At 47.9% G+C, this 12012-nt stretch overlaps 3 protein-coding genes across 13 annotated transcripts; 2 read left to right on the top strand and 1 right to left on the bottom strand.

Annotated features, from left to right (window-relative positions):
* Positions 1-741: 741 nt before the first annotated feature.
* Positions 742-6229, bottom strand: LOC100822238 (WAT1-related protein At3g30340). Of its 10 annotated transcripts, XM_010235354.3 has the most exons (7): positions 4894-6229; positions 3817-3888; positions 2618-3476; positions 2167-2346; positions 1684-2095; positions 1281-1432; positions 742-1145 (listed from the first exon to the last, which is right to left on the bottom strand). In XM_010235354.3, exons 3-7 carry the CDS (start codon positions 2794-2796, stop codon positions 1016-1018), a joined length of 1053 nt encoding a protein of 350 aa, XP_010233656.1. In that variant the 5' UTR covers positions 2797-3476; positions 3817-3888; positions 4894-6229; the 3' UTR covers positions 742-1015. The 10 variants fall into 10 exon arrangements, 4 of the variants coding, with proteins under 4 accessions (XP_010233656.1, XP_024316654.1, XP_014757153.1 ...); XM_024460886.1 differs by lacking the exon at positions 4894-6229 and having other exon boundaries at positions 3817-4871; XR_002964666.1 differs by lacking the exons at positions 742-1145; positions 1281-1432; positions 1684-2095; positions 2167-2346 and having other exon boundaries at positions 3268-3476; positions 3817-3905; positions 4894-4961; positions 5096-6229.
* A 1457-nt stretch (positions 6230-7686) lies between these two features.
* On the top strand, positions 7687-8942 carry LOC100823172 (putative invertase inhibitor). Its single transcript, XM_003570725.4, has one exon. It carries the CDS (start codon positions 7737-7739, stop codon positions 8538-8540), a length of 804 nt encoding a protein of 267 aa, XP_003570773.4. The 5' UTR covers positions 7687-7736; the 3' UTR covers positions 8541-8942.
* A 243-nt stretch (positions 8943-9185) lies between these two features.
* LOC104583399 (putative invertase inhibitor) lies at positions 9186-10992 on the top strand. 2 transcript variants are annotated; one of them, XM_024462069.1, is made up of 2 exons: positions 9186-10650; positions 10756-10992. In XM_024462069.1, the coding sequence occupies exon 1, from the start codon at positions 9196-9198 to the stop codon at positions 9757-9759; it is 564 nt and encodes a 187-aa protein (XP_024317837.1). In that variant the 5' UTR covers positions 9186-9195; the 3' UTR covers positions 9760-10650; positions 10756-10992. The 2 variants fall into 2 exon arrangements, with proteins under 2 accessions (XP_024317837.1, XP_010233657.2); XM_010235355.3 differs by having other exon boundaries at positions 9782-10650.
* Positions 10993-12012: the final 1020 nt, after the last annotated feature.

A 12012-nucleotide genomic window follows, 5' to 3' on the forward strand; every position in this document is an offset into this window, starting at 1 on the left:
TCGTAATAGGCTTCCTTGTGGGCCCTCGGCTGGACCGTAATGGGTATACTCGAGTCGAGTACTTGGTTAGTCATAACCACGTCAGTGGACACGGCTATAAGTACCTGGCAGGTTTGGTACAGGCTGATACAAAAGTACAGTGGAAGCTAATGGTGGCCGTCGCGCGCGTTTGGGCCCGGCCGAAGCACGAAACGGGCCATTATGTGCCGGGTTGGGCCGGGCACGAGGCCCAGCAAAAAACTGTGGTTGGGAATGGCAGGTCACTGCGAAGGACAGGCCACATTGGACAACGCAGGCAGCTCGAAAGGTTTTCAGCTCTACCATCTCCACAAACAATTCCCCTGCCTACAAGCAAAAGATGTCCAATAAACCAATGGAAAAGCTGGGTAAAATATGAAGGCATATGTTCATATGTATGATGTAACTTGAGGGGGAAAGACCATCTTTTATGACGACGACACATATGTAAATGAAGCCACATGATATTGAGTGAGATTGATCATTTAACAAGTAATGAAGGACATGTTATCGCAGTTTAGATGTTCAGAGAAAAATGTATTCATGTATAAAATGTGCCAACAGAATAACTATTTCAGAAGTAATCAGTTTTCAGTTAAATGGACATTGGGAGCTTTTGAGCTCCTTGCATAAAAAAAACTATTTCACAAAGAAAACATATTGACTGAGTGAACATTACGAGCTTTAAGCTTACAGATGTGCCAATCAAACAACTATTTCACATATGGAATGAATACAAGGCAGCAATAGCTATGGTTCTAATTTTGTTATAGCTTTATTGCAGTTCAGCGATAAACACTGATAAAAATGGTTTACATTGTCATAAGATCACCATCCAGAGAAAGAAACAAACAACTCAATTTGCCCTTAAATGTCTAGTCAGCCCATAAGCACACCTACAATATTACAGGAAGCATGCACCAGAAGTAATTGAAATGAATCTTAGCAAAAGAAGCAACTGAGTGACAGCCAAGAGTGTATTACGATCTTTACAGTTTCACTGCCTATTTTCAGTCTCTTCATCCACTTGCTTGTTAGCAGCACAGGAAACTGACGATGCTTCATCTCTCTTCTTTCCCCACAGCAGAAGATAGAGTCCCAGAATCATCAGTGCAGATCCCAGCACGCTGTACATGAAAGCCAAAGGCAATAATAGTCAACAAGCAGAACTGATATGCTGTCACTACAATTAATCGAACCGTTAATTCAGTTTACATTGAGCCCAAAAAAAGACAGCGAGCCAGACCGAAGAAATTATATACCTTCCGAGGTAGATCTGCTCATGGAGGAAGAAGAAATCGATGATGGCTACCATGATCTGGATGACGGGGATGAAGGCCGCGGTGAAGACCGGGCCCTTCTTCTCCACGCACCACGTAATTATCAGGTATCCGGCTCCAGACCCGACAACCCCCTGCATGATACAGTTTAATTGTAAAATTAACTGGTTAAGTATTTTACGAGCACACAATATTTTTGATTCGAAGACTTTGTTCCAGTTAAGTCAAAGAAGCTGGTGCGTATTGATTACATTGCGCGGATTAGTGTGTAAGCTGCAAGCTATTGTAAATGATTTTTATTAGTATGTGCTCCTTTTGGACAGACAAGTTCCATTTTTTGTGTGTGTAGAAGTCAGGATGAAGAAGATGGTGATGTTTATCTTACTGTATACAGGACGGTGATGATCTCCAGCTTGCTGGTCAGCATCCACAGCGACACGCGCCTCTCCATCGCCGCCGTCAGCGCCCCGCCCTGCAGCGTGCTGATGAAGAACATGAGGGCGGTGCTGGAGTAGATGGCCGGGTACTTCTTGGTCAGCCTGGTCTGCAGCAGCAGCCAGAAGGAGAAGCACAGACAGTTTGCCAGCAGTGCAACAGTGCCCAGCATCCAGCTCTTGTTGCCACTGCCCTCTGCTGCTGCTGCATGGTGAGCAGCTGCTGGGCTCAGTGCAGCAGAGGCTTGGTGCGTCAGTGGCACTCCCTTGTAGAGGCTCAACAGCAGCAAGCCGGCGAGCGACAGGAGTGTCCCGGTGATCTTTGCAGCTCCTGCCATGCTCTTCACCTTGAGCGATTCCATCCTGGGATCACCGGGGATGTCGATGATGACAAGAATGGTTTGAACTTGATGTGATTATATATGTGCGTGTACCTCAGCACGACAGCGATGATGAAGGTGAGCACAGGAGACAGGTTGATGAAGGTTATGGCGAATGTCGCGGTGGTGTACAGCAAGCCGTAGAACAAGGTGTACTGCAAGAGCACGACGCCGAGGACAGCGCTGAAGAAGAGGTACACAAAGATCTCCACTGTGAGCTCGGGCCTTGTGCTCCTGCAGTTAGGGAGATATAAGGCAGTTTCAGTTTGCTGTCAATTTCGATATTCACATGGATAATGCATGCAGGGGCGGACCCAGAATAAAAATTGGGAGCAGGCAAGGATGTATTCATGAACCAGTTAGACATTTGAGAGTGGGGGCAGCCTCTATGTACCATAGGCTTGGTATGAAGAGAATGAAAATCAAGTGGGTGCAGCTGCCCCCACAGCCTCTAAGGTGGAAGGTGGATTCGCCCCTCGATGCATGGATGGATGCAAGGGTATACCGTTCTTTGAAATAGGCTATCGGAGCAAGGAAGATGGTGGCCACCAGCTGCCGGAGTGTGACGAGGACCAGGCGGTTCAGCCCTTGCTCAAGTGCCTTCTTCACCAGCGCCGTCATCACCGCCGAGATGAGATCGAAGACCAGCATTCCGATCACCGGCATCCACTCATCCACCCACATTGTGTGTAGTTAACTTTGACCTACAAGATGACTGCTCTGCTAGGCTTCTCATGAACTGCCAGATTATATATAGATAGGCCTGCACTGCCACTCACCTTTGGTGCTACAAAAAGTTACAGGTCTCATTCATGAAAGGAAATCCTAGGTGGTAAGCACTAACTAGCTAGCTAGCTAGGCATCCTTCATCCTAGCCATCTTATATAAATATTACATAATAATATTGTATACAAACAATGTCTCTCCAGACACCAATCACCAGGTACTGATGTGAGAGAGCATTATCTAAGTACAGTCAGATCACTAGCTTTATATGTGAGAGAGCAATGCTGATGCTAATTCTAATGCTAAGGGCTGTTGATTGGAGCAAGGCAGGACAAGACAAAAGTGAGTTGACGAATGGTAGAAAGTGCTTGAGTAGATTTCCTAAAAAAAAGGTGCTTGAGTAGATTACTAGTGGCAGGCCTTCTCCAGAGAGTGCAATATGTTCTATTCGTATAATTAAATAAGAAACTATATCTTTTTGAAGGAAATTGAGATATTATTGATAGAAGATATTACACGGTTAATTACATAGAGGGGGTTCAATTTCAGCATCCACTAATTCATCATACACAAAACGGAAGAACCTACTGCCAATAGCCACTTCTGCATCTCAGAAACTGGAATATAACTCCAGATACCTGCATAACAATCATCGTCATAGGTCAACCAATTTGTAGTAATCACTTCACGGGAAAGGCAATGAAGTTCTATCTCACAAATTTGCATGATTCCAACGATAATCTATACGCTGAAGATCATGGAAAAAATATATGCAAAGCTGAATCATCCTGGAATTATTAGACGACTTACAACAGATATACACAAATTAGATGTATCATGTGCATCATCTTATTAATCAACTTGATCATATTCATGCCGTGGAGACCTCAGACAAGAGATCACGCATCATCTTATAAAATATTTATTGAGCAACCGAGAAACAAGTATACACATAGCAAAGAGATAAATTTACATCACCTGTTCAACCAACATAGCACGTTAGCAGATCTCATGTGTTCACATTTTCAGCTCCACCAGCAATTTCCCTGCCTACAAGCAAAAGAAGTCTGCATATGTATGATGTAACCTCAGGGGGAGAGACCATCTTTTCTGACAAGGATAAAAATATGTAAATGAAGCCACATAGATTGCCAGGTGCAAGGAAGAATGAAGTAACCATTTACCAAGTAATGAAGGACAAGTTACAGCAGTTTAGGCGTTCAGATTAAAGAGTATTCTCGAGGAATTGGTTTCAGTTGTGCGAAGTTAGCCAAAACAAAAGATGCTTGATTGAGAAAGTTCTATGACAAAATGAATATTACATAGAACTATTAAGAGTTAATGAACCGGTACTGTTTTCTTCCAAAGAAGATACAATAGATGCCATTATGAATTTCTGATTTGTTATCAACATAAATACTACAAAATGTGCCAAATCGAATAACTATTTCACAAGTTATAATTTTCCAGTTAAATGGAAATTGGAAGCTTTTGAGCTCCTTTCATTATTATGAGCTTTAAGCTTTCAGACGTGCCAATCAAATAACTATTTCACATATGAGATCAATAGAAGGAAATGGAAATTGGAAGCTTTTGAGCTCCTTTCATTATTATGAGCTTTAAGCTTTCAGACGTGCCAATCAAATAACTATTTCACATATGAGATCAATAGAAGGAAGCAATAGCTATGGTTCTAGTTTTGTTATAGCTTTATTGCAGTTTAGCGATAAACAGTGATATAAAAGATTTACATTGTCATAAGATCACCATCGAGAGAAAGAAACAAACAAGTCAATTTGCTCTTAAATGTCTAGTCAACCCCTGCGCACACTGACGATATTACAGGAAGAGGAAGCATGCACCCGAAGTAATTGAAATGAATCTTAGCAAAACAAGTACTCCCTCCGATCCATATTACTTGTCTCAAATTTGCCCAAATATGGATGTATCTATGTTTAAAAAACGTCTATATACATGTAATATTTCGACAAGTAATATGGATCGGAGGGAGTAACTTAGTTTTGTTACGTATGCAAATCAGAGACGATGTATTACCTGCAGTATAGAAACTTGTATATGGATGGTAGATTCTGTCCCTCATGTAATATCCTCTACGAGTACATTTGAACTTCATCGATTCAAGCTGGAGCGTGAAGTGTTACGTATGCAAATCAGAGACGATGTATTACCTGCAGTATAGAAACTTGTATATGGATGGTAGATTCTGTCCCTCATGTAATATCCTCTACGAGTACATTTAAACTTCATCGATTCAAGCTGGAGCGTGAAGTCATCATAACCTGAAGACAGAAAGATCGCATTTGTGTCTTCATCATACCCAAGCATCTGGACCACTGGGTACCCGTGTCGTAAAAAGCGCTCATCCAATTGAACAGTTTTCTGTAGCACCCATGAGGCAACACCATCACCATCAGATTTCCTCGCCCATAACTGAATGCTCAGTTCTGAAACTGACAAAACAGCAAGGCCAGGGCCACCATCCTCTCCTCGTAAGATCTGGTAGGACCACAAGACCTCTTCAGGGCCAGTAAAATGGAGGTCTGCCAGCTTGTCAATCACAACAAGGGTCTGCCTTTGAAAATCGAACTTAAGGATGCCGCCTCCAGAAAGCAACCAGCAAAGTGCATTCCCAACCAGGACGCTGGGCCTTTGGGAAAGAATTGCGGAAAGAATTCCTCCTGCAGTGGTTATGGACATAATATCTCCCCACACACCAGTGTTGGATTCGTAGAGACAAACGGACGTCTTTGTGCGATCGGAGTTCTGGCTAGTCAAGGCCAGTTTGAATGGGGTCAAGTGACAATCGTCGGAATCAGCGCACAGCACGGCTGCACTCAGGGCGGTGCCATTTGTGTCATGATGGTCGAAGGCAAAGCTCGGTGGCATATGCACGCGCCGTTGGACGGCAGTGAGGGTGTCCCACAGGAATACCTCCGGGCGCTTTCGGTCGAGGAAGACCGCCACGCCGTGGCGGCAGCCGTGGAAGGAGAAGGAGAAGTCCCATCGAATCCCACCGCCGATGTTCTCCGGCAGGGCGACGGGGATGCAGTCGGGAGGGTCCAGCAGGGGAGCGAAGACGGGGGCAGCGTTCCATTGCTTGAGGAAGAAGCCGAGGAGTGGAGATCTCCGGTGGTGCTTGCGGAAGCGGCGGCGGAATCGGGGGTCGGAGAGGATGCCGCGCCAGCGCTTGCAGACGAGGGAGGCGCGCGGGAAAGAGGATGGGTTTGGAGGGAGGCGGAGGAGGATCTCACGGAGCAGGTCTTCGTCGTCCAGCGGGGCCGCCGTCGCCGGCGCCGGCGTGGAATGGCGGCGGCGGCTCATCGTCTCTCGGGGCAGGGTTTGGAACGGGCTGTGTGCTGAACTGCTGATACAGAGGGTAGAGTGGAAGCTTTTTTTTTAGCGCAAGAGTGGAAGCTAATGGGCCGGTTTTGGCCCGGCCGAAGCACGGCACGGCACGGGCCAATTTGTGCCGGACCAGGCACGAGACCCACCACAGGCCGGACTTTTCTTTTCGTTTAAGCCCATGGGGCGGCAGTTTTTCAAAAAAAAATAAAAACCCATGGGTCGGCACGGGCACGGCACAAAAAAGGTGGGCCAGGCCCGGCATGTGCATCTCAGCAACTCCAGATACCTTCATAACAAATTAACAATCATCGTCATCGGTCAATCCAATTTGTAGTAATCACTACGGAAAAGCGATGAAGTTTGATCCCACGATCTTGAATGATTCCGACAATAAACTATATTCTGAAGATCATACAAAAAATATATATGCAGACATTCATCTTTCAATTACAAAACTAAATGAATGGAGAACGGCAAAAGCCAATAGAAGAACAGTAATTTATCTTCTGTATCATGTGCATCATCTTATTAATCAAATTGATGTTGTGGAGACCTCACATAAGAGATCACACATCATCCTTACTAAACACTAGTTGAGCAACACAGAGAGAAGATATACACATAGCAAGGGATTACATCACCTGTTCAACCAACATAGCACGTTAGCAGATCTCATGCGTTCACATTTTCAGCTCCACCATCTCCGCCAGCAATTCCCCTGCCTACAAGCAAAAGAAGTCCAATAAAACAAAGGAAAAGCTGGGTAAACAATGAAGGCATATGTTCATATGTATAATGTAACTTGAGGGGGAAAGACCGTCTTTTATATATGACAAGGATACATCTATGTAAATGAAGCCACATATATTGCCAGGTGCGAGGAAGAACCATAATACTCATTTAACAAGTAATGAATGGCATGTTACGGCAGTTTAGATGTTCAGAGAAAAATGTATTCATCTACAAAATGCTCTAGAGTGAAAGTGAAACGACAGACAAGAAGATTCATAACATGGAAGTATAAGTGTATAACCAAATTTGGGGCTGGCTTCTTCAGGAACCCGACTCGTTTATCCTAATTTATTATACTATTAAAGTCTATCCAAATTTAAGGTTGACTCCGTTTCCTAAAGAAGCTGACCTAGCATGATAGTCTAACCAAATTTGGGGGTGGCTTCTCTAGGAAACATGTCATCACAGACAAAAACTAGGCCTCCATCTAAGCAGATCATTCGAGATTAATATGGGCCTCCATATTAGCAGGCCTTCCATGTTGTTGTTTTCCATACGGGCCTCCCGATTTAGCCCATTAATCTCACCGTCTTCTTCTTCCTCGTGGTCTTCTTCCTCTGCATGAGCGAGGCGAGCGAGTGATTGGCGCGGACTAAGTCTGAATCGTTCAACAGCGAAGGCAACGCAAATTGATTAACGCATGTATGCATGTATTGGCTGGCATGGCGCGCTCTCCGGAGCAGCAAGGCTCTAAGAATAGAAGAGGTCAGGAGGCCGCCATGGAATGGAACCCCCGATAAATGGCCGGCGAGCGAGCGAGGCTTCCTCCCGACCTCAATTCCCCGCCCCATCTCGATCTATTAAAACTCCTTCCTTCTTCTTGGCTTCTTCTTCGATTTCGCAAATTAAGAATCCGTGGATCAAGAATTCCTCTGTTCTGTGTGCGCGCCGGAGGGGAAAATCGATCGATCGAGCTCTCCATCGAGGAAATTAGAATAAATTCAATCAAGGTAGTTCGCCGCCTGAGTATGGGGCTGAGGGAGATGGCCTTCGTGTTCTTCTTGGTGGCGGCGGCCATGGCGCCGGCGAGCGTGGAAGCGGAGATGGAGGAGTGCGCGAAGCCGGTCAGCGTGTCCGCGGCGTGCAGGGGCGCGGCGGACACGCACCACGGCGTCGACTACGACCACTGCGTCCGCTCGCTCTCCGTCGACCCGCGCAGCGCCGAGGCGGCCGGCGGCGGCATCCACGGGCTCGCCATGCTCGCCACCAGGCTCGCCATCGACCACGCCGCCAGCACCGAGGCCAAGCTCGACGACCTCGCCCAGCTCGAGCCCGAGGAAGAAGAAGGAGCGAGGAAGCGCGCGAGGTTCAACCACTGCCTGGAGCAGTACGGCGGCGCCGCCGACCTGCTCCGCGACGCGCTGGACAACCTGCAGGCCAAGATCTACGGCAAGGCCATGGAGCAGCTCATGGCGGCGCTGGGCGCGTCAGAGAGCTGCGAGGACGCCTGGAAGGGGGAGAAGGAGCTCCCCGTCGCCGCGCACGACAGGGAGTACGGCAGGATGGCGCACATCGCCGTCGGATTCACCCACGCCGCCGCTTGAATCCATGATCATCATCATCTCTTGTTGATTAATTCCTTGGATTCTTTTCGCCGCTGCTCTGCTTAATTTCTGTTCTTCGAATGGCTTTTCTTCTTCAGACATCATCACTGCCTTGTTGATTGTTGATTAATTAGTTTCTTACTTCTTCCTGGAGACTCATCTTCATCGTTGATTAAGTGTAGTTGGAACTATCTGTGATTTTTTTTTCCTTGTTCCGTTTCTTTTTTGGTTGTCGATTAAAGCAAATGCTGTAGGGCTTGATCTGATGATAAAGCAATAACAAGCTGGGTTTACAGTGTAATTTTATTTGGCCACCTCTGTTATCTATACATCTGTGTCTGTCTTATGATGCTTCAGTAGTTCTGTTCCTGATGCAAATGGAAATGTTTACTTCTGAGCAAAGGGAAATGAGTCAAGTAGCATGGCAGATAATGAATCGCTAGGACAAAAGAACGACACAGCCAGATGATCTGTCTTGAGAATCTCTGAAATTTGGGGTAGTGTAACGAGCTGGCCTTTGGTTTTCAGTTAGAACCAACCACCTCAAAACCTGCAACTTCCATTTGCTTGCACGCTTCACCAACACATCATTTCTCTGAATATATACCCTAGATCATCGACACAATGTGATGGAAGTATAGACGAACTAAGCAAAATGACACCATCTTGCTACCTCTTCCTCCTGGCTTCTTCCATGGCCCTCCTCCTATTGCCACCAGTATTGCCCACCATCATCCAGCTCCGGTCCGGCGACGACGACATCATCACCGAGACATGCCAAAGGTGCAGGGACGCCAACCCCAACGTCAACTACACCCTCTGCGTCGCCTCCCTCTCCGCCGACCCCTCGAGCCACACAACCAACCTCCACGGGCTGGCCGGCATCTCGGCCAAGCTCGTGCGGGCAGGCGTGGCGAGCATGGGTTCTAGCATCTTGGAACTCCGGGGCAAGGAGGCGGCGGGGTCACCTAGGAGGTCCTGCCTCGACGCGTGCACGGGGGTGTTCAGTGACGCCATGGTCGACCTCGACGACGCCATTGCCGCGATCGAGGATGGGCGGTACGCCGATGCCAAGACCAAGATGAGTGCCACCGCCGACACGCCGGTGACCTGCAATGATGAGTTCAAGGAGCAGGGCTTAAAGCCGCCCTTGGAAAGGGAGAGCAGGCGCTTGTTCCAGCAGGCCGTCATCTCCCTTGCCATCATCTCACTACTCTGAACAGATACTTATTTAGTTAATGGGGGTTATTTGTGTCACAAGTTTGCTTAAATGGGGTAAATTTACAGAAATTCTACTAAACGGAACAGGTTTCTGGAGCCTTCCGGAGCGAATTGGCCGTCGGCCCTTCACGAAAGCTGGTGGTGCTGACGTCACGGAGGCCGCAAATGACGCTGCGCTCGTGCGGCGCACCAGCGGCTTCCGTGTTGACACCTTGAGTGCTTTCTTTTGCTCGAATTTTCTCCCCTCCTTAACAAGTACTTCCTCCGTTCATAAATACTCATCGTGGTCTGCACTAAAACCACGAAAAGTATTTAGGGATGGAGGAAGTACCATCAAAAATACTTCGTGCGTAAGGAATGGAGACTCAGCCAACAAATCTCCCAATATCCCTCAAGATCTCGGTAGCTAGGAAGGAATTAACTCGAGAGATCTCGGTTGCCAAAACGAGCACAATTCAGTCCATTCGCCCCTGTATATATAGAACCAACAACACGGCCTGTATAGGTACAGTACATTGCAGAATCTCACAACAACACACAAATACACATAACATGGCGAGTGGCAAGAGATCATCATCAGCTGCAGCAGCAGCAGCGCTGTGCCTTCTTCTTCTCCTGGCGATCTCTTCTTCTTGTGTGGAGGCGAGCCGGTCGATGAGGGACGAGAAGGAGGAGATGCTGCAGCACTGCAGGAGGTACATCAGGGCTGCTCTGCCTGACCCCTTCTTGCAGCCGCAGGACGTTTGCTGCCATGTGGTCAGAGGCAAGAACGTGCAGGCCATCTGCGACGCCTTCACGCCGGCGGACCTCGCCGGGATCAGCCTCCCCAGGTGGGCCGCCGTCACTCATGTCTGTGGCAATGCACTGCCCGTAGGCGCCAACTGTGCAGGTATGTATATATAGGATCCTCTCGCTTTGATGTATCCAGGTAGCACCCGGCCTTATCGATCGATCATTGTGTTGGAAAATGATGAAGATATTTTTATGTATGCAGGTTTCATTGTTCATTATGGGGCTGCTGCTGCTGCTGGGGATAAAGCCTGATCAAGCAATGAAGGAGCACTACTCAAAGCATATGCAGTAAAATTACAGTAGTGTGTTTGTGATATGAATGTTCCTATCACATTACAATTTACAACATAGGTCTGTGCGAGTGCGTGATGTAATATATATGTAACCTTGATTACTTTTATCAATCCAAGAATAATACAAGGGATCGAGATCGATCAAACATTCTCGCGCGATCCCCTTTATCGGCCACTAGATCGCCATGACTTGAATTGAACTTGCGAATGAATAGCATGAATATGCATGGGTTTGGACTTGAAAATGAAATGAATAGCAATGGGTTCGAATTTGAAAGCTACGATCTCCCGGCCGGCCGGCCAGAAGCACAAACGGTGATTAATCAGTCACATGTTGCACATGCATGCAATCCAGATTTAGGCTACGCAAGGGGGGCAAGTTCCATAATTAGCACTAGGCGGTTACTATCATAAATAGCTTGCATGCAGGGGATAAATCGATCCATAGATCCACAATTAACCTGCTGACGGAGACAAAGATATCAGATCATCGATGAACAAGGCTAGCAACAATAACCACGGCAGCAAGAGCCTGTCTTCCTACCTCACCTGCAAGCTCGTCCCTTCATCTTCATCCCGCCATGCCGCCGCCGCCGACGGCCCGCGCGAGCCGCAGACGGCCACCTGCTGCACGGCGCTGCAGCGTGGCTTCCCTTCCTCCGGCGCCGGCGGGCCGGCATCGTTGCACACGCGGTTCGCGCCGCTGCGGATGCCCGGATCATCGGCATTAGCGCCGCAGGATCAGGAAGAACATTACAATCCTATCCAAGAGGAAGAAGAAGAAGATCGTCAGGAGAACGGCCAGCAGCAGCAGCAGCAGCGGAGGATGAAGAAGATCGTCACCACGACGGCAGCGGCACCGGAGACGCCGAAGAAGACGAAGAAGCTGTCGACGCCGAGGGCGATGGTGAAGAAGATGGTGCGCAAGTGCAAGTCGTCGGTGGCCGACGTCGACGTCTCGCGGATCGCCGCAGGACATGGCCATGACGATGACGACGGCGGCGGTGGCGACGACACGCCTAGGCTGCGGCGGAGCGGCGCCGTGCGAAGGGACTGGAGCTTCGAGGACCTCCGCACCGGCGCCCCCCACAAAGCCGTCTAGCTAGAAACTACATACATCGTCCCGTCCGGATCCAAGAGCCATGGATAGATGCATGCATCCCACC

Source organism: Brachypodium distachyon, chromosome 3 (genome assembly GCF_000005505.3).
Source record: "Brachypodium distachyon strain Bd21 chromosome 3, Brachypodium_distachyon_v3.0, whole genome shotgun sequence".
NCBI classification, from domain to species: Eukaryota; Viridiplantae; Streptophyta; class Magnoliopsida; order Poales; family Poaceae; genus Brachypodium; species Brachypodium distachyon.

What these genes read in the sequence shown, in the direction of transcription:
- LOC100822238 (XM_024460885.1), bottom strand. Translation starts at nt 6,180, where the DNA reads ATGAGCCGCCGCCGCCATTCCACGCCGGCGCCGGCGACGGCGGCCCCG. An exon ending in TACAAGTTTCTATACTGCAG is followed by an intron (nt 3,949 to 5,027) that starts GTAATACATCGT and finishes TATCCTTGTCAG; the next exon opens with AAAAGATGGTCTCTCCCCCT.
- LOC100823172 (XM_003570725.4), top strand. Translation starts at nt 7,737, where the DNA reads ATGGCCGGCGAGCGAGCGAGGCTTCCTCCCGACCTCAATTCCCCGCCC.
- LOC104583399 (XM_010235355.3), top strand. Translation starts at nt 10,119, where the DNA reads ATGGAGACTCAGCCAACAAATCTCCCAATATCCCTCAAGATCTCGGTA. An exon ending in CGTAGGCGCCAACTGTGCAG is followed by an intron (nt 10,651 to 10,755) that starts GTATGTATATAT and finishes TTATGTATGCAG; the next exon opens with GTTTCATTGTTCATTATGGG.